Source organism: Empidonax traillii, unplaced genomic scaffold (assembly GCF_003031625.1).
Source record: "Empidonax traillii isolate 1590-97213 ecotype Southwest subspecies unplaced genomic scaffold, ASM303162v1 scaffold182:size1009393, whole genome shotgun sequence".
In the NCBI taxonomy this organism is placed as follows: Eukaryota; Metazoa; Chordata; class Aves; order Passeriformes; family Tyrannidae; genus Empidonax; species Empidonax traillii.
The window spans coordinates 503,761-527,486 of NW_020955375.1; the positions used below are offsets into that span (position 1 = coordinate 503,761).

A 23,726-nucleotide genomic window follows, 5' to 3' on the forward strand; every position below is an offset into this window, starting at 1 on the left:
CAGTAGCAATGGCAACTGTACCCAGCCTGGGTGCACCACAGACACCCCCCCTGCCCCAGCTTTGCCCACAAGGACCATGCCAGCTCTGCCACGAGGATTTATTTAAGTTAATGAGACCGTTAAGAAGTGCCAGCAGCAGTGCTGCCAGGGCAGGGGACCGTGGCGGTCCCCTGCCCGGGTCACCAGCCCCATGTGCCCTGTGGCGGGCAGGTGTCGGAGGGCGGGAGGTCCTTACGTCCATAAAGGCTGTGAGTGTGGGTGGGCACCAGGCAGGAGGCAGCAGGGCCAGGCCGGACCCGCTGAGCACAGCCCTCGCCCACCCAGCCGCGGTAGCAGTGGCAGCGGAAAGCAGCCGGTGGGCCGGCACCGGGGCCGAGGTGCAGGAGGCTGCCCAGGTCGTGGGGCTGCCGGCGCACGCAGCGCCCGTGTCCGTGGCACTGCCTGTAGCTGCACTCTCGGGCTGCTGCCATCACGTTGGCCACATAGGGGCCCAGGGTGGAAACGAGGTAGTGGCGCAGGCTGGCACAGCTCTCCTGGGGAGGAAGCACCAGTGAGAACTCGCTCCAGCACTGGAGACCCTATGGCCGCCCCTCCGCAGCAGGCATCAAGGATGTGACCATCCCGTATGTCCCATGCCACCTCCTGCTGCCCACCACTGCTCCAGTGCAGTGCAGGGCTGTACTCACAGCTGAGCGGGAATAGGACATGTCTCCCCAGAGCACAAGTCCAGCTGCTCCCAGCGCTGCGCTCTCCCCGATGGTGTGCACCAGGTCAGCCTGCCAGGAACAGAGATGTGACCAGGCTGGGGAGGCACAGGCTGCGTCCCTGTGCCACACAGAACCCCCTGGCACACACACTACCAACTCTGGCCCCACGGTGCTTACCAACTCCAGGAACTGGGGCGAGCGGCGGAAGGAGAGGCGAGAGTAGGCGATCACGGGCAGGAGGCCACGGGCTCCGAAGGCGGCCACGCGCAGGGCCTCGCGCACCCGGTGGTGGACGTAGCGGTGGCGCAGGGCAGGCGGCAGTGCTGGTGGCAGGTAGATGCTGGGGTAGAGGGCTGTAGAGGCAGCCCAGAGCCAGCCCAGCCGGTTGTTGCGCTGCACCTCTGCCGGCTGACACTGCCCAGTGTAGTTGGCCTCCTTGGCCCAGTTTCCATTGAGGCAGTCAGGGAAGCGGTAGAAACCCCAAAGCCCCCCTGGGCGCAGGGTCTGGCCCAGCAGAAGCGTCTCTTCCATCAGAGCCTGCGCCGCCTGCTCAAACTCCCGCCGGGCCAGCCGGAGCCGCCGCCGTGCTGGCAGGATGCCGTGCCGGTCCCGCACCCACTGCTCTGAGGCTGCCCGGTATATCTTTTTGGTCCCCCAGTTTTGGGCCCAGAGGGGCCTCCACTCCTCCCAGTCCACCACGGCCAAGCCACGGAAAGCAGGGCGCAGGAGGAGGTGGATGTCCTCAGCCACCCTGGAGAGGTGGGCGCCAAGAGGGACACACTGGGGGATGCCCCCATTGCGGGGGACACCCTGCTGTGACAGGTAGGGGTACAGCCCAAACTTGTTCTTGTAGAAGATGGTGATGTTCTGGCCCCTGAAGTGGCCGCCCTGGTTCTCCACGATGCCATAGTCACTGAGAGGTAGCGCCACGCCAAAGTGGTGCTGGCAGCGCCCAGTGGGAATGTTCCACACCACGGCAAAGGGCTGGCCGCCTGACAGGGGCTCGGGTGCTGGGCTCTCCCCACTGGTGGTGCCCAGTGCCAGGCACATCCACAGCACCAGCACCATCCCACCTCGCCGTCTGCCTGTGGGGCCAGCACCCTGTGGGAAAACAAAAGCAGTGGCGGTGAGGCTGTGGGGCACAGGGGGCACCCCAGCTGTGCTGGCACTGCCACCCTGGTATGGGGTGGGCTAGAATCAGCCACAGGTGCCACGTGCCCCACAGGCACATGCTGCCCACCCAAAAACCCCACAGGACTTGGTAAACTTGTGGGTTTCAGACCCCTCCAGCCTCAGCACTGGCAGTGGGCACCTCTGCCTACTGCACCCTGGTATTGAGCCCCTGCCTGCCACAGCCATGGTACAGCTCTGGAATGGCACTGCAAGCCACAGACACTAGTGCCTCCATTTCCTTGCTGGCTCCCAGTCCTGCCTGTAGTGGGGGCACCATGATGCCCTCCTCCCCATTTCACCACAGCACCTTGCCCAGCTGGGTGCCCTACTGAGGGACCAAGCCCTACAAGAGGCATGGTGGAGCCAAAGGTGCAGTTGAGTCCCTCACAGCCCAGGCAGAACCAGAGGGGGCTGGTGCCCATGCCCAGTGCTGGCCAGCTGCCCGGGACGAGGGGATTAGGCAGCGGACGGGCCCGGGGGCCGCGTGATGCAGCAAGGGCAGTGCTAATCCCCCGCGTGAGGCCGGACACTCTCCCTGACCTTCCCGTTCCCTGGCTCTCACTGACGATGGCTGCCTCAGGGCAGGGGGGGCTTGGCCACCTGCCCCCCTCACCGTGCAGTGCAGGGACCCGACCCTGCAGCCCCACTGCCATGCCCTACTCCCATGGTGCCCTTCCAACCATAGCGTGCCTTGGTTTACCCAGGGCTGCTCAGTGGCAAGAGCAGCAGCTCCGCTGGAGACCACCACACACCATCAGCCCCAGCTGCCCTTCAGTGATCCCCCTGAGTGGAGGAGACACTGGTGGGACTGGGTGGTGCTCCTGAGATCAGTCCCAACCCCACAGCCTAGACTGGGCCTGGCTCCCCACCACGCTGGTGGTCCCAGAGCCATGGCCAGGCGAGCCGGGGGCCAGGTGGGAGTGGAGTCAGTGTGCCCAAGCAGGGCAGGGTGTGGGGACCCACCCAGCAATGGAACCAGAGTGAACGAGGGAGGCTGGGGGAGCTGGTGCCAGCCCTGAAGAATGGCAGGCAGTCAGGCAGCGCCACAGCAGGCAGCTCCTGCCTGCACTGCTTTTAATCACCGTCTTGGGGCCCCGGCCCCTCAGATGTCCTTCTTCATCCAGAAGATGGGGAGCCCTTTGGCATCTCGGTGGGGGGTTTCCAGAAGGCTCTGCTTGCTGTTCTCAGCCAGGACACCCCTCGCCCAGATCACAGTCGGTGGAGGGGGTGGTGGTGGGACAGCGAGGGGTGGGAGGGGAGGCGGAGGGGCAGAAGGTACCCTTGGCCTGATGGTGATGGTAGCACCAGGAGGGGCGGAGAAGAGCCGCAGCACCTCAGAGGATATGGCGGGGCTGAGGAAGGCCACGCTCTGCACCGGCTCACCCAGGACGTAGCCCAGGTGGGCATAGAAATGCTGCTTGTCGTGGGTGGTGAGGTGCAGGCAGCCAAACCCCTGGGCCCGAGCCCACCGCTCGGTGGCCTCCATCAGCCGCCGCCCGTAGCCCTGGCCCCGCAGTGCCCGGGCCACCACCACGCTCTCCACGAAGAGGTCACGGGGACGGCCGACCACGCGGGAGAGTCGGACATGGCCCACGAGCTGGCAGGGACCCTCCCGGGGGCCAGGGATCTCAGTGGGGTGTCGGCTCCGCAGCAGCAGCAGGCAGACAGGAAAGGCGTCCGAGGAGCGCTGGAGCGTGTGGAGCCGCGATGCCCGGCTCTTCCCCCACTCCTCGCCCAGCAGCTCGGCACAGGCTTCCAGCAGCTCCGGCCTCTGGTGCAGGGGGACCAAGCTGAGCTCCTCTGACACTGAGCCCATTCTTCTCACTGATAGGAAACCAAGCAGGCCACAGTTTAGAGGCAGTAAGGGACAGACCGTGTGTGTCCCCCCAGCCCAGCACTGGCCCCAGTGCAGGTGCAGTTCCCCAGCAGTGCAGACAGATCAGTTCATGGGGGTTAGTGGCAGGTCCAAGGTCAAACAACAGATCCATGACAGGGAGGTGGCATGTGGTGCCAGCTCCAGGAATCTGTGCCTTGAGACTTGCAGGCAGGTCTGGCACTGCCAAACCAGCGGAGGGGCAGGAGACACAGTGCTGGCCTTTCCCCCTCTCCATCTCTGCCACTAGCTCCTGCCACCTGGGCACCTGTCAGACCAGCCAGCTCACCACATGTGTCCCCAGCATGGTGCTTCCAGGGGGCCCTGACAGCCTCTGAAGGGTCAGAAAACCGCTACCACAACCACCATGTGGTGGGGACCCCTCTCCCAGCCTGGTGGCTGTTCCCATTGCGAAGGAGAAGCCACAGGCAGAAGGCAGGAGGAAGCACCACACCAGTTTATAAAATGGGGTTGAGCAAACTGCTCCACTTCCCCTCTAGGGGAGGGAGAGCTTGGGCTTGCCCCCCCACACCCTCAGGGTGCCTCCCAGTCACTCCCCTAGCTCTGAGACCTCTGACTTCCAGCTCAGCCTGCAATGACCCCTTGAGAGGCCAGACAGCACCCCAAGACCCCACTGGCACCCTGGGTGGGTGATGGTTTCCTTTTATCCACCCAGCAAACACACACCAGGACCCCAAGAGCACCTGCCAGCCACTCACCCTGCCTGCACCCACCTTCCCTGTGCTTACCCTGCTCACTCTCGCCCTGCTCCCACCCACCCTGCTCTTGCTCCCCCTCCTCACTCTCACCCTGCTCACACTCCCGCTGCTCACACTCACCCTGTCCACACTTAACCTGCCCACACTCACCCTGCCCGCTCTGCTGGCTCCTGCGCCCTCGGTGCCTGCGCAGCAGCACGGCAGGAAGCAGCTCAGGCTCATGACCAACCACAGAGCCTGGTTCTGCTTCCCTGGTGTGAACGACACGCCTGTCCAGGGCCCCACGGCACCCACACTTCCCCACCCTGCACCCTGACACGGGACACTCATCCTGCCTGCACCCCCCCCTCGCTCCAAACCACTCGGCACCCACACATGGTGCACAAACAGAAACGGCTTCACGCAGCTGATCGCTGCCCCCACCTCAGGGCTGCACCTCCTGAACACACGGTACCCACCCCACCACTGACCACCACCGCTGGCCATCGCTGACCCACCACTGATCCATCGCTGACCCCAGCACTGACCCAGCACTGACACATTATGGACCCCATAATTGTCCCACCACTGGCCTATCAGTGATCCCACTACTGACCCCACCACTGGCCCATCACTGGTCCCATTATAGACCCCAGCACTGACCCACCGCTGCCCCGTCCCTGCCCCGCCCCCGGGCCCCTATTCCGTCCCGTTCCCCCTCCCCGCCGTGCCCTGGTCCCGCCCGGTCCCGCCCGTACCGCTCTCCGGCCCCGCCGCCGCCGTCACTTCCCGCGCCCCGCCCGGACCGGCCCGCCCCGCGCGCCCCCGGGCGGCCGGAGGACACACCGCCCGCCCCGCATCCCGCTCCCGAATTCCCCGCATCCCGCTCCCGAATTCCCTTTGCGTAGTGCAGTGCGGGCACTGGACCCTTCAGATGTGTCCCCCTGAAGTCCAGCTTGCAGAGTCGCCAGGCAGGGACCCCCTCCCTTCCCACTGCTGCCTTTCTGCTCCTGCTGCCTGGATGGATGGGGTGGTGGGTCCCTTGCCCACCCATCTCCCTCCACACTGCCCCTGGCATGGGTTCCTGCAGCCTCAGCCTGGGCAACAGCTCCGCAGCAGCCTGGAGCCACCAAGGCCAAAACTTTGTTGCCTCAACAGCCTTCCAGTCAGAGAGATTGGCTTTCCTTATATGTCCTGGGATGCTGAGCCTGGGAACAGCATCACTCCCCAGCTGGTGCATCTACCTGCACAGGCTGGGACAGGCCCTGAGCACTGCCACTGTGTCCCTGATGGTGGTGGTGGTGGCATCTCTGCTGCTCAGTAAGCTTCTCCAGCAAGGACTCCACTAGGGTACAAGGAAGCAGCAGTCTGAGCCCTAGGATGTTCTGCAGGTTGGGGCATCTGCTCTTCCCAAAGTCTGGCAGAAAGAAGAGACCTCAGCCAGAATCCTCCAGAGAGCAGCTGGAGAGCTGCTCCCTCCCTAAGCCTGTCGCCTTACAGAAACCAGTACAGGGCATTCCCACTGTTCTTCCCTGCCTCTACTAGTGCCAAGAAAAAAAGAAGCTGATTGTGCAAAATAAAGTTTCTTCCCAAAAGCAGATTTTAGCTCTTAAGAGCATCCCCTGTCCCAGACAGAGAGGAACTATCCCATTACAGCCAAGGATGGGGCCCTGAGACCCCTCGAAGTACATGGGACGGGACCAGAGGCCGTGCTCCCCTAGTTGAGGGTCCCTGGGAGGCAGAAGGTGTTGACGATGGCTCGGGAAGCAGCCCCACTGTGTCACTGCCACGATGACTCTGGGTCTGGGGGCCACCAGCTGCAAGGGGGTCTGCGAGGCAGGGCCCGAGGAGCCATGGGGGGCATAGCGGGGAGGGCCGGGGTGTGACAACCGGGCTCGGGATGCGGGTCCCCGACACGCGCGGCCGTCCCCGCGGCAGGGGCGGGGCTTATATCCCTATGGGCGGGGCTAAGGACAGGGGGCGTGAGCTTATTCTGAGGGGGCGGAGCGTCATCCCTGAGTGACAGGGGCGGGGAGAGGGTCGGGAAGGCGATGATCCGGGACCAGGAGGGCCAATGAGAGGCGGAGCCGGGCCGCCTACAGCCAATGGGCGCTGCCGGGGGCGGGGCCCGGTGCCGGCGGGCGGCGGGCGGCCCCACGTGTCCCGGCAGCATGGCGGCGGCGGCGGCGGCGAGCGGCAGGAGGGCCAAGGCCCCGCGTGGGGCCTCGGGACGGCGGCGGCCGCGCCTGGCGGTGAGAGATGGCTCGGGGAGGGAGGGAGGGAGGGAGGGAGCAGGGCGAGCAGGGACTGCCCTGGCGGGGTGGCCGCCGTCGCGCGTTTGGCCGTGCCCGTTCCCGCGTTGATCGCCCGGTCCCGCAGGTCCCAAACGCCCAGGGGAGACCGCGGGCGGCGGCCGGGCGGCCCGCCGACGAGGAGGTGTCCAGCGACTCCGAGACAGAGAGGTAAGGGTTGCGCCGGGGAGGGGCCGGTACCGGGAGGGTGGCGGTGCCGGGGGTGCTCACGCACGCGTGTCCCCGCAGCCTGTCGCTGGGCCGGCGGCGAAGAGAGGCGGCGGCGGAGGAGGAGCTGGAGGAGACGCCGCAGGAGAAGAAGCTGCGCCTGGCCAAGCAGTACCTGGAGGAGCTCCGTCAGCTCGGTGAGTGCCGTTCGGCCCCGGTGCTCCAGCGGGGCAGCTCGGGTGTTGGGCCCGGTTCTCACGCACTGTCCCGCCGCAGAGGAGGAGCGGGCGGAGGAGGAGGAGGAGGAAACCCAGCCGGCGGATCTCATCGGCGACCGGCTGAAGGAGGACGTGGTGAGCGGGAGGGGGCGGGCACAGCCCCGCGGTCCCGGTGGCGGGTTCTGTCCCCCTCCCGCGGGACCGGGGCTGGGGCCGCCTCCGCTGAGCCTCTCACTTCTCCCCTAGCTCGAGCAGAAGGGCCGGCTGCAGCGCCTGGTCGCCAAAGATGTAAGTGCCCGGTGCCGGACCGTAAGTGCCAGCTTTGGGCGACACTCGGGCATGGCCAGCACCCCATGGCCCTTCTCCCGCCCACGGTGCCGTGCTGGGGTACTCCCAAGCCTGGAGAAGGGGCCGGGGCAGCCCAGCTCACATCCCACTCTCCCTGCAGGTGCAGCCTCCGGATCCAGCCAGCATCCGTGTGCTGCGGGGACACCAGCTGCCTGTCACCTGCCTGGTCGTCTCTCCCGATGACAGGTTCATCTTTTCTGCTTCCAAGGACGGCTCCCTCATCAAATGCAAGTGTTCACCTGGGGCTGCAACTGGCTGTTCCCCAGGGGACCCCGCAGCATCAGGGCTGTGGGTGCCTGTGGCAGTGACTTAGCCCTTGGCCACTCCGGGAATATGCATTGTTTTGGGATCTATGGAAGGCTCATTGGCACTTTCGGGAGTGGCTTTGGGTTTTGTGGGAGGCTCGTTCGCACTTTTGGGAGTGGTGGGAGGTTCCCAGAGGGTGATGGTGGCCATGCCTTTCCCACAGGGGAAGTGGACAGCGGGAAGAGGCTATGCGTGGTGCCCGGGGGAAAGAAGGGCACAGAGGAGCGGCACATGGGACATGCATCCCAAATCCTCTGCATGGCCATCTCATCGGATGGCAAGTACCTGGTACGGGGACAGGGGACAGAGGTGGCCATGGGGACTGAGTCTCCTCCCAAGGGTACTGAGTGTTGTGTCCCATGCCCAGATGTGCCTTGCCCAGTTAAGGTAGCCCCTACCCCCTACAGATTTAAGGATGGGTTCCCGGGACTGCCCGAAAGCACGTGGGGTGGAGGGTGGGATGGGCTGTGGGTCCCTGAAAGGCAGGTCTTGGGCATATCCCCTTCTGTCTGCCAGGCCACGGGAGACAGGAACAAGCTGATCATGATCTGGGACACAGCCACCTGCAAGCGCCTGCACATCTTCACAGGGCACCGTGACGCTGTCTCGGTGAGTCAGGGGCATCGGGCGCGGTGCCTGTGGGGCTGGGCAGCCCTGTCCTCCCTGGTGCCCCTCCCTCACTGTTCTGCCGTGTCTGTTCATCTGCCTGCAGGGCCTGTCCTTCCGCAAAGGGACGCACCAGTTGTACAGCGCTTCCCACGACCGCTGCGTCAAGGTCTGGAATGTGGCAGAGAACGCCTATGTGGAGACCCTGTAAGGCTGGGGGGAATCCCACTGACTCTGCGAAGGGTGTGCCAGCACCCCTGGGGGACGCAAGGTGAGGGGGCAGAGGACCATGCTTGCCACATTTCTTTGCCATCTTCTCCTCCAGGTTCGGGCACCAGGACGTCATCACAGGGCTGGACAGCCTGAGCCGGGAGTGCTGTGTGACGGCCGGGGGACGGGACGGCACCGTGCGGCTCTGGAAGATCCCTGAGGAGACACAGCTCGTGTTTTCTGGGCATCAGTAGGTCTGGGGTGGGAGAGGGGGCTGTGGGCAGGCGTGCCCTGCCAAGCCACTCAGGGAGCACCCTGGGAATGCTGATACCCTGGTGAGCCCGTGTCTCCTGAACAGGATCCCAAAGCACACTTGTAACTGCTGGCAGTTGCCCCTTCTCTTCACAGGGGCTCCATCGACTGTATCCAGCTCATCAATGAGGAGCACATGGTGTCTGGTGCTGATGATGGGTGAGCACAGGGCTGGGGCAGTGCCTGAGATGGGCAGGGTACCCCTTCAGCCCCCTCACCCCTCACCTCCCCGTCAGGTCTTTAGCCCTGTGGGGGCTGACGAAGAAGAAGCCGCTGGCACTGGCTCGGCAGGCGCACGGCGTGCAGGACGCCCAGGGCCTGGAGCAGCCCTACTGGATCTCAGCAGTGGCCGCCCTACGCAACAGCGACCTCTTGGCTACAGGTATGTGGCACCCACTTTGGGGGTGTGGGGGAGGTGTGTCCTGCTCCCATCCCTGTGTCGGGGTGCATGACAGTCTCCTGTCTCTGCCCCAGGCTCCCACAGCGCCAGCGTGAAGCTCTGGAAGTGTGGTGAGGGATTTCGGAAGCTGGAGCACCTCTGGGACATCCCCTTGGTATGGATGGATGGGCAGGCTGGGAATTCTGGAGCTGGGCTGGAGGGTCTCACTGCAGGGTCTCCCCTCCCTAGACAGCAGGAGGAGGTTGTGGGATCCCCTTAACCTGCCCTGTCCCTTCACTCTGCCCTGTCCCCTCCAGGTGGGTTTTGTCAACAGCCTCAAGTTCTCGTCATCTGGTGACTTCCTGGTGGCTGGCATTGGGCAAGAGCACCGGTACTGACCCCCCTCCCTGGCACTGCCTGGGGGTGCAGCCCCCTTTCCTCCTGTGATTGCTGAAGGGTAGTCCTCATCTCTCTCATCCACAGGCTTGGACGGTGGTGGAGAATCAAAGAAGCCAAAAACAGCATCTGCATCATCCCCCTTAAACAGAGGGCCACAGCCTCTGGCCCCGAGTCCCCTGGCAGCTCCTAGTCCCTCGGTCCTGGAGCCGCTGGAGCAGGATATTCTGTCCCTGAAGCTGCACCTTGGTGCACCCTTGGTGCAGCCAGGCCCCTTGGGGTTGGCAGGATGGAAGGTAGGGGGTGTCGCACAGCCTTCCCCCGTGTTGTGATGTGGCTCTACCCTCTGCGAGGGTCTGTCCCCGTCCCTCAGGTTCAGCTGGACCTGAGCTCTGGAACAGTCCATTTTGTAAAAAAAAACCCACCAAAACCACTTTATTTACATAAATTACAAAAAAAAAAATAGTCACACTCTTGCTCACAGAAAAAATCTACTCTTAAAAACGTGGTTGGGCTCAAATACCTGGACCCCGTTACTCGCCCTGAGCCTCCAACAGCCCCCCCTGGGATCTGCAGGGGCTGGGGGCCAGTGGGAGTTCACCTGCCCCTGTTCCTGCCCCACCTCCCACAAAGGGGTGAGAAGTGCCACGCACAGCGAGGGGAGCGATGGGGGGCTTGGGCCCAGCCCAGCCATGCTTGGCAGCCCTGCTGGGACCAAAACCAGGAGGAAAAGTGAAACTGCAAAGCGCCAGGAAAAGGGTGACGTGGAACACAGCTTGGAAAAGGGTGACAGGGAAAACGCGGTGGGCGATGGGGCGAGGGCAGTGCGTGCCGGTGTGGAGGGAGATGAGGTACGGCATGGTTTGGCACAAGAAAAGCGAGAGTTGGAACGTGGCTTAGCGTGGGGGAGTCACCTCGTGCACCAGGGCTCTGTGCAATGGACAAGAAGGGGGTATTTGTGCCACGGTCAGTGCAGGGAATGGGGGGTGCACAGCACAGCTCGGTGCAAGGTGCGTGCAATGTGCACTGCGGCTCAGTGCTAGGGACAGAGGGGCATTCACCATGGCTCAGTGCAGGGGGGTGGCAGTGCACAATGGCTCAGTGCAGGTGATGCAGAGGGACATGCGCTGTGGCTCAGTGCAGGGTATGGGGATGTTCACCATGGCTCAGTGCAGGGTGCAGAGGACATGTAACGTGGCTCAGTGCAAGGGAAGGGTGACACATACCGTGACCCGACACGTGGGATGTGTAGCTCGTGCTGGGGCAGGGCCTGAGCCTCCCAACTGCATTGGGCACCTGGTCGGGCCATGCCGTGGGCACTGCTGTCCCTGGGGAGGCAGCAGGGGTGCCGTGTGGCAGCACCACGGCCTGGCTCCCCCATCCTTCACAAGGACGACGTTGTGGAGTCCACCACCTCGCGACCATTGCACACCGTGGGCACGTACTGCGAGGCTGAGCCTGGCCAGGAAAGCAGCAGTCAGGGGTGGGTTGGGGTCTGGCTGCAGCACCTCACAGCACCCCACTGCAGTGGACTATGTATATCCAGGATATGGATACCATTTCACCCCCCAGCTGATGAAAGGTGCCCAGGGGTAGCCATAGCTCCTGGGGGTGGAGTGGAGGGTTCCTGGGATGGTGCCAGGCACTTGGGGGCAGCCGAATCCCCTGGCTTGGGGTGGAGGTTGCCTGAAGTGGCCATGTCCCCCTGGGGCTGGGGTGGAGGGTGCTGGTGGTGGCCACATTCACTCAGAGCAATGACATGCCCCCAGGAGCAATACCCATCTGGCAGCTGTGCTGTTGCGGGAGATGATGCACTGGGACACGGGACAGGGGAGGGCCACGGGGGACACAGTATCCTCCATCCTCCCCATTTCCCATCAGGCCCTACCCCACCCTCCAACTCGGGAGCCCATGTTGGGGTACTCCCACACACATCCCCCCACCAGGAAGGGGATGCTGTCCCCCCAGCCCTTCTCCAGTCCCACTCCGCTCACCTTGGGACTGGCTGGAGCTGGCGGCTGCCACACTGAACCGAGCGGTGCCCACGCGGTGACTGGCCACGTTCTTCTGCGGCTGGAAGAGTATGATGTGGAGCTTGGGGGTGAAGAGGCAGCCAAGGACCACGGTGCCGCTGAGGCTCACCGAGATGCACATGGTGGTGGTCTGGACCTAGAGACAGGGTGGGGGGGGCATCAGGTGCTCCACCCACCAGCCCTCTGCCCCAAGGAGGGCAGGATGAAGCCTTCACTGTGGCACTGGCCAGCCCCACTGGGCACAGACTCCACCCTGCAGGGACATCCCACCTCACGCCACACCACATCCCTCCATCAGACTCATGGGCAGAAGATGGGGAATGCCCTTATGTGATCACGTCACCCCTGCAAAGCAGGTACACCCTGAGCGGCATCTCAGCCCTGCCCATGTGCTGCTTTGGTGCAGTGCCTGGGGGCAGAGCCCATGACCCCCCACTCCAGTGCCCACTCCCTCTGGAGGATGCAAATCCTTTCTGGAAGCCCATGACTGTAGCTGCCCCTACTGAGTCCTCAAGGCCTGTCAGAAACATGTTTGGTTGCCCTGCCAGGAAGCCTGAGGTGCTGCAGGGTGCATCTTGTGCTCTTCAGTCCCTGGCACTGCCTGGCTCCCCAGGGATCATGCTGGCCCTGGGGCTGGCATTCATGGCCTGGGGCGAGATAACTGGATGAGCCAATGACTCATGCTTTCATGTCACAAGGCTGAAGGATGACACATTACTCCTCCATGATCAGGCTGAGGGGGTCTCTGGAGGTCTCAAGGCCATTTCCCATCCTCACCCTAGCACGGGAGAAGAGAGTGGATCTCCAGGACTCATTGAGCCCTCAGCCGCAGGAAAGATCCTTTTCAGGATCTTTCACCTGGTCCTGAAGGCCCCAGTGCAGAGGTGACCATCAGTGCAGAGATGCATGAATGAAGACCCTTCCCAGGCCCACAAACGCCACGGGGCCAAAATCTCCAGGACCACTTAGATCAAGCCCTATTAGAGCCCCCCCAAAGCACAGGCTCTTACACGGTAGTCGCTGGAGGTCACGTAGAAGATGGGCAGGAAGGCCAGCCAGATGATGCAGGTCGTGTACATGGTGAACCCAATGAACTTGGCCTCGTTGAAGTTTTCGGGGCATTTCCGTGTCTTGAAGGCGTAGACCGTGCAGAGGACAATCAAGAGGACATTGTAGGTGAGTGAAATGAGCATGTTGGAGTCGCGGTTGTTGCACTTGAGAGTGACGATGTACCTCTTGTCAGGCTCAGTCTCCTTGCCTGTGCCGGGGGTCTCCACCAGCAGCCAGATGATGACGATGATGAGCTGGCAAGAGATGAGGGCCATGCAGATGACCACCTGCGACGTGGGGCTTATGAACCGGGGGCGCTGGACCCCCTCCTTCACGCCACTGAAGATCCTGGCGATGCGGTTTGTTTTGGTCAGGAGGGCTGAGTAGCAGACGGCAAAGGACGTGCCCAGCCCCAGGCGCCGCAGCGTGCACACCTCAGTGGAGGGCTTCGCGATGAAGATGAAGGTCATGCTGTAGCACATGAGGACCCCGGTCAGGAGGATGTAACACAGTTCCCGGCCGGAGGCCTTCACAATGGGGGTGTCATTATTCTTCACGAAGACTCCGATAACGAAGAGGGTGGAGATAAAGCCCAGACAAGAGATAGTGACGGGACCAATTGCCCAGACATCTTTCCAGCGGATGTACTCTTGGGGCAGCTCATAGCAGCCATTCAGAGTCTCGTTGGGCCAGTAGCCAAGACCACAGTCCATGCAGGTGAACTCATCCAGCAAGTACTCGTAGGGCTGGCAGGGGATGCAGATCCAGCAGCAAATGTCTCCGGGCTGCATGCTCTTGATCTCATTCTTTTTGCAGGGGTCACTGCACTGAGACACAGGGACGGAGGTCTCAGCCCATGGGATGAGGCTGGTGTCGAGGATGAGCCCCTCTGCCCAGTAGCCCACTTTCTGGTACCGATACCGCCCGTCCACATAGTGATAGTTGAAGATGTTGTAGCGGCCGATCCCATCACCATAGCGGTCAAATCGAACAACGCTCTCTGTGTCTGCTGGCCTGAAAGGAGCTGGAGGGAAGACAAGGGGAGACTGTCACTGCCATGGAGCAGGAGAGCACTTGCTCCCAGCCTGGAGGCAGGGCTCCTTCAAAGGGTCACAGCCCACCATAGCCACAGTTCAACGTCCAATCTGTTTCTTGCCTTCACTCCCATCCTTGCTGCCTGTGCACACGTTAGGAGCAGGAAAGCAAAGGTGGAGAACTACCTCCCCACCTGCCTGAGAGCCCGTCAGCCCCAGCCAGCTCTGCAGGGGCAAGGAGGGGAATTGTGCACCCTGCAAGGTGCTCAGTGACACCTGAATAGCCAAGCTCAGTCCAAGTCATGGAGGACATGTTTCTAATCCACCCCAAAATATGTGAGTCCCTGATCAAGGGTATCCCTTCAGTTTAATCCCTGAAATGTGAATAAATCATAACACTTGCAAGCGAATGCTCCAAGGAAAGGCTCTTTGTGGAGCAGGTCCCATCCAGCTGTAGCAGGATGGAATTGCTCACCAGCTTCTCCACATATGTCCCCACTGGGGTCACAAGGCCCAAAGATGATGGGCTGTTGCCACCCTGGGACAACCACAGCCCATGGCACACAGGTCCCTGCATGTGGGCAGGCTGGAGGAATTGGAGGGTCTTGGGTCAAATTTGGGTCTCCATCTTTCCCGTCCCACCACCCATCCCTTTCCAGTTTGGCAGCCAAACCCCATCTCCACCTTCGACTCACCATCAAAATTAACATTGAGAATAAAGTCCTTGTAGAACCTCTTGCCATTGACGGGTTTCATGGCATCACAGAGCTTGGTGTCGTTGGGGCACAGTGCCCGGTGCATGTTGTGGAGTGAGTGAGCCATGGCATAGACTGCATTGACCACAAACGTGATCTTGGACTCTGGCTCAAACTTGCCTGTCTTGAGGGAATACCGGCTACAGTCTGGCGTGTGGAAGCTGCACTTAAATCTCTGTTCCCAAAACTCCCGAAACCAGGGATTTCGGCTGTTATTGTAGGGGTGGAGGTTAAGGAAATAGGCAGCAAATTCCTTAATGGGGTAGGCTGCCAACTCGATGGTGATGGCTCCCTCTGCCACCGCTTCGCTCCCAGCCACCACGCTCTCCAGGGCTCCCCACCCATCGCTGGCCACCCACATGAAGGACACATTGGCTCTCTGGGCAGCTGCCAGCAACTCCCGGGCATCTTCACTTCGGGTGAAGAGCACGACCACTCTGGCATTGGGCTTCTGCAGCAGAGCCCGGACCACCCCGTCGTAGGTCTTCTTGTTCATGGAGCGCCCCACCTTCTCCGAGGTAGCGATGCAGATGTTTCTCATGCGGGCTTCTTGCTCAAAGGCCTCAATCCCCGTCTCCCCATAGTCACCCTCCGAGGCCACGGTGGAGACGTAGGTCCAGTTGAAGAAGCGGAGGATCTCCGCCATGGCTTTGGCTTGGTAGAAGTCTGGCGGGACGGTGCGGGCGAAGTAGTCATAGCGGGACTTGTCACTGAGCTTGGCACTGGTGGAGGCATAGCTGATCTGTGGGATCTGGAAGAGTCTCAGCAGGTTGGCCACCTGAGAGGAGGAGGAGAGGTGAGTGCCTGAAGATGGAGCCCAGCAAGAGACATTCCCACTGGAGGACCACTGCCCAACATCCAGTGTTGCACAACCACGGGGCTGATGAGCAACCCACCCCAACCTGGTGCTGGTGTGTGGAGGGACCAGAGAAGAAGAATGGATGGCACATTCACAGAGTGCCTGAGCTCTCAGACATGCTCATTTCTCGGTTTTTTTTTTTTTTTTTTTTTAAGTATTTCAAACACTCTCCTCTGAAATCTGGGTCTGTGGAGAGGACAAATAAACTTGTGGCAAAAGCAGAAACTCTGCTGTGGGTGACCTGTGGGAGATGCATGTAGGCAAGGAGAAAGCCAGGATGCCTGACAGCCCCACAGCACAGGGTGGGAATGGTTCTGAGGGCTGGAGGCTGGAGTAGTACCCCCCACCCAGGCTGGGGGATGCTGCAGAGCTGGGTCAGGAGACTGCAGCCTGTGCATCCGATATTAGGAGCCCCAGCAGGACTGGCACCTTCCAGCGCTTGGCAGAAGCCCTCGTTAGCTTCAAAGGGGGAAAAAGCCTTGCTAATGAGGCTGTTAAAACCCAGGCTCTGGGGGCAGCAAGGGGGGCTCGGGTGTGCTGGCTGGGCTGCAGAGCCATCCCACATCTCACTGCTCCCCAGGCAAGAGATACGGCTTAATTAACGTGGACAAATGATCTCAACAACAATGTCCCCTAACGGCAAGAAGGTTCCCGAGCACAGCAATGCCATTGCCAGTCTGCACCACACATGGGAGCTGCCAGCCCGCCATGCCCCCCCAGTGACCCCCATGCTCCCCAGCCAGCCCACACTCTGCCCCTGCTGCCACCTGCCTGTCCAGGGCTCAGAGAGTGCCCTTTGCTGTGGGCACACAGGGTTCCCAGCAAGGGAAGGGACATACGGCCAGGTGGGCAGGACCAGGATGCTGCCTCCATTATCCAACCCCAGCTTCCCCTGCCTTGTGGTTGGGGGATACAGGGACCCTGGGGACTAGGAGACATAGTCTGACACATGCTGGGGACTCGTTAGGTCTCAGCGGGCCTGCAGCTCAGTGGTCACCCCCAGGACCCAGCTGGGCCTGCTGGCTGCTCCATCCTTGGGGGATGCTCTTCTCCGTGCCAAAGCCAGCCTCTGGGGCCACAGAGCTGTGCTTTTGGGGACTGAGCTGCACCTCATCCAGGGTGACAGCCAGGTCCAAGGCTTGAGGTGCCTGTTGCCAGGGCATCACAGGGCAATGTCCCCCTGTGCCCACCCTGCCCTGGCCAAGCAGCCCTATGACTGAGCTGCTCAGATGTGCACATCCCTTGCAGCCAGCTGCACATCGCAGGCTGGATTTTGAGGGGCAGGGGGCACAGTGCTGCTCTGCCTGCCACAGCAGAGACATGAGCATCAAGATCATCCTGGGCTGAGGAGCTGTGCCATGAGACATGCACCACCCCCACGTGGGACAGGCTTGGGTCCCATGGCTTATGGAGGGTGGGGGGTTTCCTGCAGCTGGGATTCCTGGGCAGTACCTGGATGGAAACGTCACTGTAGGAGCCCCCGATGACGCCGGTGATGGCAGTGGGCACGTCATCGTGGACAGCGTAGGAGCCATCAGGGCAGATGTGCTCGGAGCCGTCCACCTTGGTGAGGGAAGCGCGGACAAAGTCTAAGGACTGCTCCAGGGCATAGGTGTCCTTGGAGCAGGTGTCGAGGATGTGGGCACCCAGCTTCACCCCCGGCAGGATGCTCCTGTCCTTGTTGATCTCGTCCAGGGCGAAGAGCATGGCCTCCAGGCGCTGGATGCCCCGGTGTTCATTAATCTTGCCACAGTCTTCGCTCCCCACTCCTTTCTCGTGGACGGGGAAGAGGCCTCCGATCACCAGGTCCCCATCCATGCTGATCTCCTTCTTGCCAGCCAAGCCATGCCCTGCAGCCAGGCAGGTGGCCAGGTGCATCAGCCACAGCCAGGCGGCCAAGGGGACCGCCATGGGGTGTGCTGGCACCGGCCAGGTGACCTGCGCCACCCCGTGTCACCTGCTGCCACCCTTCAAGGCAAGGGAAGGTAGTCCCCAGGCATTGGGTGGCGGGGGGTGGCGCGGCGTGGTGTCACTGAGAGAGGGGTTGTACCACCTCGGCAGAACCCTCGTCACCTGGAAAAGCAAAAGAAAAGCTACTGGGTCTGTGGGCTGTAGGGCGAGACAGGGACCATCCCCAGGGGTAGTGTCAGTGCTGCACGGACGGGCAAGGGCATGAGCCTGCCTGTGCCCCCCACCTGGGGTGCCCTTAGGAAGGAGCCACCTGCAGAAGGGTGAGGTGAACAGATGCAATAGCTCCCACAGTGACATGGGATCCCCAGTACACACACAAGTGACAGAAATCCCAGGGGACAAGGAGGGGCGCAGGCACCAGTCTCCCCACAGCACTCGCAGGGATGAACTGGCAGGGGGGTGGGCACAGAGCTGGCCCCTCTGACAGCACCGGGCAGAGCAGCCTGCCAGGGGGTAGCTTGCCAGCCCTAAAATACCAAGGAGGGAGAAAGAGCCAAGGGATGTCAGTTGGCACAGGGAGCCCAGGCTGGGTTTGTAGAACCAAAGCCGGCTCCAAGCTGAGCCCCTGACCCACAGAGCAGCATCAGGGGAGCCGACATCTCCCAACCTCCAGCCAAAAGCGCTGCCAAAAGCAGCCGGCCACAAGCTCACCATGCCTGTAGCACCCAGCACCCACACGATTTTAATCCCCCCCATAACCATGGAGCCCACCCACCCTGCTGCTGCCCCCAGGGTTGCCCGTGACACCAGGGCCAGAGCAGGGACTCGCCACTGGCTTCATCCTCCCCCATCAACATGCAGGGTTCTGGCAGTCGCGGTGCTTCAGAGTCTGTTCTCTCACCACCGCCCCTTCCTTCCCCGTATACTAAATTCAGAGATTTCAGTAAAAGTAAGAGCCAGGTTTGCTGACTCCCTCTGCAGAAAGCACAGAGGCACGGGGGAATCAAAGGCTTTTGCAGCAGGCAGGCCTTGTTTTGGCAGGAGATGCAGTCCCCTCGGAGATCTGTTGTCTTTTCCCAAATCACAGGAGAGATTTGTTTCCCATTTGAAGCTGACTGCTGAAATCCCAAAGGGCTGGTGTTTCAGGGGCCATGGGAGAAGGAGACCCCTTGGCAGCCCAGAAGCCTCAGGCTGCTCTGGTATGGGAAGCTGCCAGTGCTGTGGTGGGACCCAGGGCTCGCCCACAGCTCAGCAGAGCTCGTGGGGGCACACAGGGTTGGAGGGTGATGCTGCAGAGTGCTGCCCCCCTCCCGAAGATCCCCACAGCCAGTACTGAGGCTGCTCTCCCCCAGCAGGAGCAGAGCCCCTGTGCTGCTCCTGGACAGGTAATGACTGTGCTGGAGAAGCCCTCTGGTAAGCAGCCGGAGCTGCTGGTGATGCCCAGGGGGATGTGGGCAGCAGTGTGGCACAGGATGTAACAGGGTGAGGTGGTGAGACACATGCAGACCTTCTCCTCCATGCCCCAAAGTGCCTGTCCCTGGGTGCTGCCTGCTAGTGACAAGCCCCCAGCTGACTCGGGACATCTACTACCTGACCTGTCAATTTGAAGGAGTTTGGGGAACAGGTAAGGAAGAGTCCCTGCCTTATTTCAGACAGTGCACGCTTTTAAAGGACCCAGGGTTTCCTAAAGCAGGAAAGAGGGCACAGACACTTGGATTATTGATGGAGCCCATTGCCAGCAGGTTGAGCCTGACACAGGGGTCCGGTGGCACCAGGAGCCCAGGTCCTTGTGGTCCAGCTCTTCTGGGGCAGCTGGCAGGACCTTCCACATGAAAGGCACCTTCAGGCCAAGCTCCTCTGAAGGGCAAACCGTCACCTACCCTGATGGATGTGTGAGCAGGGCTGCCGCCATTCCCGCAGCTGCTCAGCTGGGCTGGCATAATGCCGAGGGGACAGCCCGCGGGAACCTCTGCAGAACATCTGGGGAGGTGAAGCATCAGGCAGGGCAGAGCCAAGTCCATCCCGACGGCCACAGTACGGCGGGAAGCTCCTGCAGACTGCGGGCAGCCTCCCCTTCCAAACGCGTCACGAGTGGGGTGGGTGAGAGGGGGTCGTGACTCCTCCGTGCCCTGAGCGCTTCCCACTCTCTTCTAGGAGCCCTGACCCCCTCCGATACCAGCAGCGCCTCTGGGAGTGGGTGAGACCTGGGGCGTGTGCGAGAGCGGCAGCGCTGCGGGGGCGCAGGGGGAATGTCACCTCCCATGGGGATCCCAGAGGTCCCACCGTCGCTGAGCTCTACCAGGACCCCCCACCTCCCCCTTGCTCCACGGGCTGCCAGCCCCGGTGCCCCGCGGGGCCGAGGCGCCTTCCCGGGGCGCTCCCCCTGCGCCCCCCGCCACGGCTGCCGCCCCACATCCTGTCCCAAACGCGTCCCGAGGTCCGGCTACCCGGGCACGAACACAGCCCCCCGCAACGCCACTGCTCTCCCCTGCACGGACACCCGGAGGGGAGACCAGAGGGAACAGCAGGGGCCAGGGTGGTCTGTCCCCGCCGTGCCGGGCTGTCACCCCGCTTCCCTGCCCCGGTGCCGGCGGGCAATCCCTGCCGGGGGCTGCGGTGGCGGGTCCTGCTGGGTTCCTATTGCGGGCTCGGCGTTGCCGGGGCACGGGAGGAACGGAGACCCCCCAAGACCTTCTCCCGGAGCCTCGCGTCGTGCGCCGGGCAGCGGGGAGCGGCGGGAGCGGCCCCGGTGCCACCCGGACCGCCCGCACACCCGACCCTCCGGAGCCGGTGCCGGTGCCCGGGCTCCGCTCCGCTCCCGCGGCTCCGAGAGCCCCGGAATCGGGCACCGTTCGCCGAGCCCCGCCGTGCCGCGGCCCCGACGGCTGCGGGGGATCGCCGGTCGCGGTGCCGCTCTGCCGCGGGCACCGGGGCTCTGGAGGCGGCGGAGCGCCGCAGAGGAACGGCGGGGCCAAGGGGACGGGAGAGCCGGGGTGGGACCGCAGCCCTTACCTAAGGGGATGTGCCAGGAGCCGGAGCTGGAACCGGTGCCGGTGCCGCGGCTGCCTCGGAGCTGCGGCTGCCGCCGCCTCCCGCCGCCACCGCCTCTGACACTCCGCCAGCCCCAACCGAGCGGAGCCGCTCCGCCCCTCGCCCGGCCCGGCCCCAGCCCCCGCCCCGGCCCGGCCCCGGTCCGGCCCGGCAGGCAGCGGCACCCTCGGGGCCGTCTCGCTTGCCCTCCGCTCGCCCCGGCACCGGCAGGGCCGGGCAGGACACAGGCGGGGCTGGGGCAAAGCTGGGGGCAGATGGTCGGGTCCGAGCAGGGCACGGTTTGGACACAGGGAGGGCAGGGAGGGAACAGGACATGGCCAGAGAAGGCTGAACACGGGCAAGACAGCCAGATCCAGGCAAGGGTTGGCCACACTGAGCTAGAGCACAGGCAGGACATGGTCAAAGAAGGCAGGGCACAGCCAGATCCAGGCAAGACACAGGCATGGCTAGATGCAGGCAAGGGATGATCAGATCCAAGCTGGGCCGAGGCAGGACAGGGCCAGAGCAGGCAGGATCTGCTCTGCATCCTGGCAGACGTGGCAGGGCACAGTTCAGCACCTGCTCCCCTGGCCTCAGAGCCCCCAGCTCACTGCCAGCCCAGTAAGAAGGGTTCCAGCCGCAGTTCAAGCTCTACAGCCACAAGTTGGTGCCTCAGGCGCTGTTCCTTCCTTGCCTGGCCTGTCCCCTCTCCTCAAGCCCTTAGGAGGAGCCCAGGGGCTAAGCATCACCCCACTGCCCCCCTACACTCCACACAGTCCCCAGCACTCACCATCATTCCAAGCATCAAGATGGGGAAGGATTTGGACCATCCAAAGACAGAGGCACTGGCAAGGTTTAGCTTTCCAGGTCTCCACCACTTACCAAACTCCTTCTAGAGCCATTCAGCTGCCCAGGATCCTGCTTGTCCCTTTGCTGGCAGCCCAGGTGTCCTGGAGAGCTCTGTGACTAAGGGACAAGAATGAGACAGGGAATGACACAGGGGACAGGAGTGTTTCTGGGGCATCTCACTCAGGAGTCCCACAGCAGCAGGGACCCCAGATCCCACCAACCTGTCTCCTTTCAAGACTGTTAGCACAGACAGAGCAGGACACTGCGGACAGGAGGATGCCTGGGCTGGGCAACCTTGTCACTGCAGGGCAGGGGGTACAGAGAGGTGGGGAGGACAGGGGATGTGCTGTGCCAAGGGATGCTGGCCCTGCCATGGTCCCACCTCTCCCCCAGCAGATGGGACCTGGCACCAGCCTCACACACACCTTGGCACTGGCTGCAATGTCCCGGCTGCCGCTTCAGTGCTGCCGATGTCCCGAGGATGATGGCAAAGCCTCCTTGGCCCCCATCTTCAGCAGGGTTAGGGGACCAGCAGCACTGGGATCTGCTGTCTGGCTCCAACCCCCCACAGAGCCTCAGCAAGGCATAAATATTTCAGGGGGCTTGGCAGTTTTGTAATAACCAGCAACAAAGATAAACACTGGGAAGAGCAATATTTTTCCATGTGGGCTGGAGGAGTTTAATATTTTATCACTCAGTGCACAAAATATTTATGAACAATCTCATGTCAATCACTGGATAAGAACTAATCATGACCTTTCCAAGCCAGGGAGGACACATTCCCACCACAGAGGTACAACCAGGCCTCATCTGCTCCTTGCACCCCCACCCTAAGTCCCGGGTTTTGGTCATGTCTGACCACCAGGAAACAATCCCTGGGCTGCTGGAGGCACCAAAGGCACTCAGCAAAGTACTCTGGTACCTGGAATTGTTCCGGGACACTATGGCAATGATGTCCAGGCTGCTCCCTTGTCCCAAGCTGGGGGACAGGGAACTGGGACCAGCATGGGCAGCCCTCCCTGCCTGCACTCCACAGCTGCAGGACCAGGCAGAAGAGAACTCAGGAAGGCACAGTGCAGGGAGTCTGGTGTCACCTGCCACAGGAGGGGGCCTATCAGCAGCTCAGGGGCCTGGCTTTACTGGTGTTACTCTGCATATTCCCATGAGGAGCAGGGATGCCACCTCCCTCCAGCTCAGCCCAGCTTGGCACAGCTCGGCACAGTGACTGGGACCCTTCCCTGCTCCCACCACAGCTTGCAGAAGCTCAGGATGGTGTCCGTGCCCCCAGTGGGTTGCCCGGGCAGGGAGCAAGTGTGAACAGCAGGGATGCAGAGCCCCTGGGCAGTTCCCTGGCTCAGCTGGGGGCACAGGGCAGCCCACCAGCAGCCTCCACCCACAGCCCACTCTCTACCACGGGGCAGGATGGTACGATCGGCCAAGAGGTAGAGAGCAACACACCAGCCACCAGTGAGGAAAAGCATCCACTTTATTACAGACCCCAAAGCGCCCGTGGCAGTGCCAGAAGGACCAGGTTTACATGGGATGTTTCCATTGTTCAGCAAGGGGAAGAGAAGAGGGGAACAAACCCAACCAACCAACCAAACTCACAGCTCTTTGGTGCTAGAAAATGTGGTGGTGTGGCAGAGAGGAGCTGTGGGTGAGAGGGGCAGAGACGAGGGGGGACACCTCTACCATCCACCACCACGCCCGAGACACCTGCGAGGAGTTTCCGACGCACCCAGACACACAAAAACAGCAAATGCATTTCACTGTTCCCCCAAACTGCACCCACCAGGCACCGCCGAGCGCCACAGAAAACCTCCCCACCTCCCAGCACCCCCAAAACAGTCAAACACCCTTTCTGCAAAGAGGGAGAGCAGGTCCTGGGGGGAATCAGCAACCGAAATCTCTTGGCTGGAGAGGAAGGAGGTGGGAAAGGCGACTGGTTCCCAGTAACTCAGACCCTGGCAGGAGGCGAGGAAGCCAGGTCTCTGCTTCACTCCTCTCCTCTCTCAGCAGCAATGGGCTCCTTGGTCCACTTGTCTGTGACCTCCTGGTTGCCTGCATAGCCCACATCAGGTAGCAGACCCGGGGCTCCCTCCCCGTCCCCGGTGACCTCCAGGTCCAGCTCCTCAAAGGAAGAGCCGCTGGCTCCCGACTCACTGTAGCTGTGCTCGCTGCGGTTGTCCGCCTCCTCCCGGCCACGGCTGGCTGGGAAGGGCAGCAGGATGGAGGTGGCCACCGAGGTGTCTCTGCTGTCAGTTGTGGCCTCCATGCTGATGGAGCTCGCCTCGCTCATGGTGTCAACCCCTGGGATAGAAAGAGAAGGGGAGGGAGTGAATGCCGCGGGAAGGAGATGATGGGGAATGGAGTGCCATAAGCTTCAAAGCCACCAGAAACCTCAGAGACATCAGGCCACAGCAGAGACCAGCTCCTACATTTTGTCACATCCTTTGAGATGTGACCAGGCTAAGACAAGAAGCTGGACTCAAGCAACTCTCTGAAATCAGGTCACCGAGT

The 23,726-nt window shown here is 62.2% G+C and overlaps 5 protein-coding genes across 6 annotated transcripts in view; 1 reads left to right on the forward strand and 4 right to left on the reverse strand.

The window, feature by feature from the left end:
* Positions 1-84: 84 nt before the first annotated feature.
* HYAL3 (hyaluronidase 3) lies at positions 85-1,805 on the reverse strand. Its single transcript, XM_027886213.1, has 3 exons — positions 885-1,805; positions 687-776; positions 85-533 (listed from the first exon to the last, which is right to left on the reverse strand). The coding sequence occupies exons 1-3, from the start codon at positions 1,773-1,775 to the stop codon at positions 180-182; spliced, it is 1,335 nt and encodes a 444-aa protein (XP_027742014.1). The 5' UTR covers positions 1,776-1,805; the 3' UTR covers positions 85-179.
* Positions 1,806-2,916: 1,111 nt separating this feature from the next.
* On the reverse strand, positions 2,917-5,333 carry NAA80 (N(alpha)-acetyltransferase 80, NatH catalytic subunit). The gene is made up of 2 exons (XM_027886216.1): positions 5,210-5,333; positions 2,917-3,704 (listed from the first exon to the last, which is right to left on the reverse strand). The coding sequence occupies exons 1-2, from the start codon at positions 5,331-5,333 to the stop codon at positions 2,983-2,985; spliced, it is 846 nt and encodes a 281-aa protein (XP_027742017.1). The 3' UTR covers positions 2,917-2,982.
* Positions 5,334-6,622: 1,289 nt separating this feature from the next.
* On the forward strand, positions 6,623-10,136 carry RRP9 (ribosomal RNA processing 9, U3 small nucleolar RNA binding protein). The gene is made up of 15 exons (XM_027886217.1): positions 6,623-6,703; positions 6,831-6,913; positions 6,992-7,107; positions 7,187-7,263; positions 7,375-7,416; positions 7,577-7,703; positions 7,946-8,070; positions 8,299-8,391; positions 8,495-8,595; positions 8,714-8,848; positions 9,007-9,069; positions 9,147-9,292; positions 9,385-9,464; positions 9,607-9,680; positions 9,773-10,136. The coding sequence occupies exons 1-15, from the start codon at positions 6,623-6,625 to the stop codon at positions 9,876-9,878; spliced, it is 1,449 nt and encodes a 482-aa protein (XP_027742018.1). The 3' UTR covers positions 9,879-10,136.
* On the reverse strand, positions 10,099-17,487 carry GRM2 (glutamate metabotropic receptor 2). The gene is made up of 5 exons (XM_027886224.1): positions 16,869-17,487; positions 14,498-15,335; positions 12,729-13,792; positions 11,680-11,854; positions 10,099-11,143 (listed from the first exon to the last, which is right to left on the reverse strand). The coding sequence occupies exons 1-5, from the start codon at positions 17,325-17,327 to the stop codon at positions 11,070-11,072; spliced, it is 2,610 nt and encodes an 869-aa protein (XP_027742025.1). The 5' UTR covers positions 17,328-17,487; the 3' UTR covers positions 10,099-11,069.
* Positions 17,488-22,674: 5,187 nt separating this feature from the next.
* TEX264 (testis expressed 264) overlaps positions 22,675-23,726 on the reverse strand; it is a 37,438-nt gene continuing 36,386 nt past the window's right edge. For both annotated transcript variants that reach the window (XM_027886225.1, XM_027886226.1), the window contains exon 6: positions 22,675-23,516. In XM_027886225.1, the coding sequence (XP_027742026.1) occupies positions 23,203-23,516 (314 nt within the window). In that variant the 3' untranslated portion in view covers positions 22,675-23,202. The remainder of the gene's footprint in view (positions 23,517-23,726) is intronic.

What these genes read in the sequence shown, in the direction of transcription:
- RRP9 (XM_027886217.1), top strand. Translation starts at nt 6,623, where the DNA reads ATGGCGGCGGCGGCGGCGGCGAGCGGCAGGAGGGCCAAGGCCCCGCGT. An exon ending in AGCGACTCCGAGACAGAGAG is followed by an intron (nt 6,914 to 6,991) that starts GTAAGGGTTGCG and finishes GTGTCCCCGCAG; the next exon opens with CCTGTCGCTGGGCCGGCGGC. An exon ending in GGACGGCTCCCTCATCAAAT is followed by an intron (nt 7,704 to 7,945) that starts GCAAGTGTTCAC and finishes CCTTTCCCACAG; the next exon opens with GGGAAGTGGACAGCGGGAAG.
- HYAL3 (XM_027886213.1), bottom strand. Translation starts at nt 1,775, where the DNA reads ATGGTGCTGGTGCTGTGGATGTGCCTGGCACTGGGCACCACCAGTGGG. An exon ending in CGCCCCAGTTCCTGGAGTTG is followed by an intron (nt 777 to 884) that starts GTAAGCACCGTG and finishes TGTTCCTGGCAG; the next exon opens with GCTGACCTGGTGCACACCAT. An exon ending in TGTCCTATTCCCGCTCAGCT is followed by an intron (nt 534 to 686) that starts GTGAGTACAGCC and finishes CTTCCTCCCCAG; the next exon opens with GAGAGCTGTGCCAGCCTGCG.
- GRM2 (XM_027886224.1), bottom strand. Translation starts at nt 17,327, where the DNA reads ATGGCGGTCCCCTTGGCCGCCTGGCTGTGGCTGATGCACCTGGCCACC. An exon ending in ACAGTGACGTTTCCATCCAG is followed by an intron (nt 15,336 to 16,868) that starts GTACTGCCCAGG and finishes TCCTCCTCTCAG; the next exon opens with GTGGCCAACCTGCTGAGACT. An exon ending in CAGCTCCAGCCAGTCCCAAG is followed by an intron (nt 11,144 to 11,679) that starts GTGAGCGGAGTG and finishes TTTCCTGGCCAG; the next exon opens with GCTCAGCCTCGCAGTACGTG.
- NAA80 (XM_027886216.1), bottom strand. Translation starts at nt 5,333, where the DNA reads ATGCGGGGAATTCGGGAGCGGGATGCGGGGCGGGCGGTGTGTCCTCCG. An exon ending in GGCGGCGGGGCCGGAGAGCG is followed by an intron (nt 3,705 to 5,209) that starts GTACGGGCGGGA and finishes GTTTCCTATCAG; the next exon opens with TGAGAAGAATGGGCTCAGTG.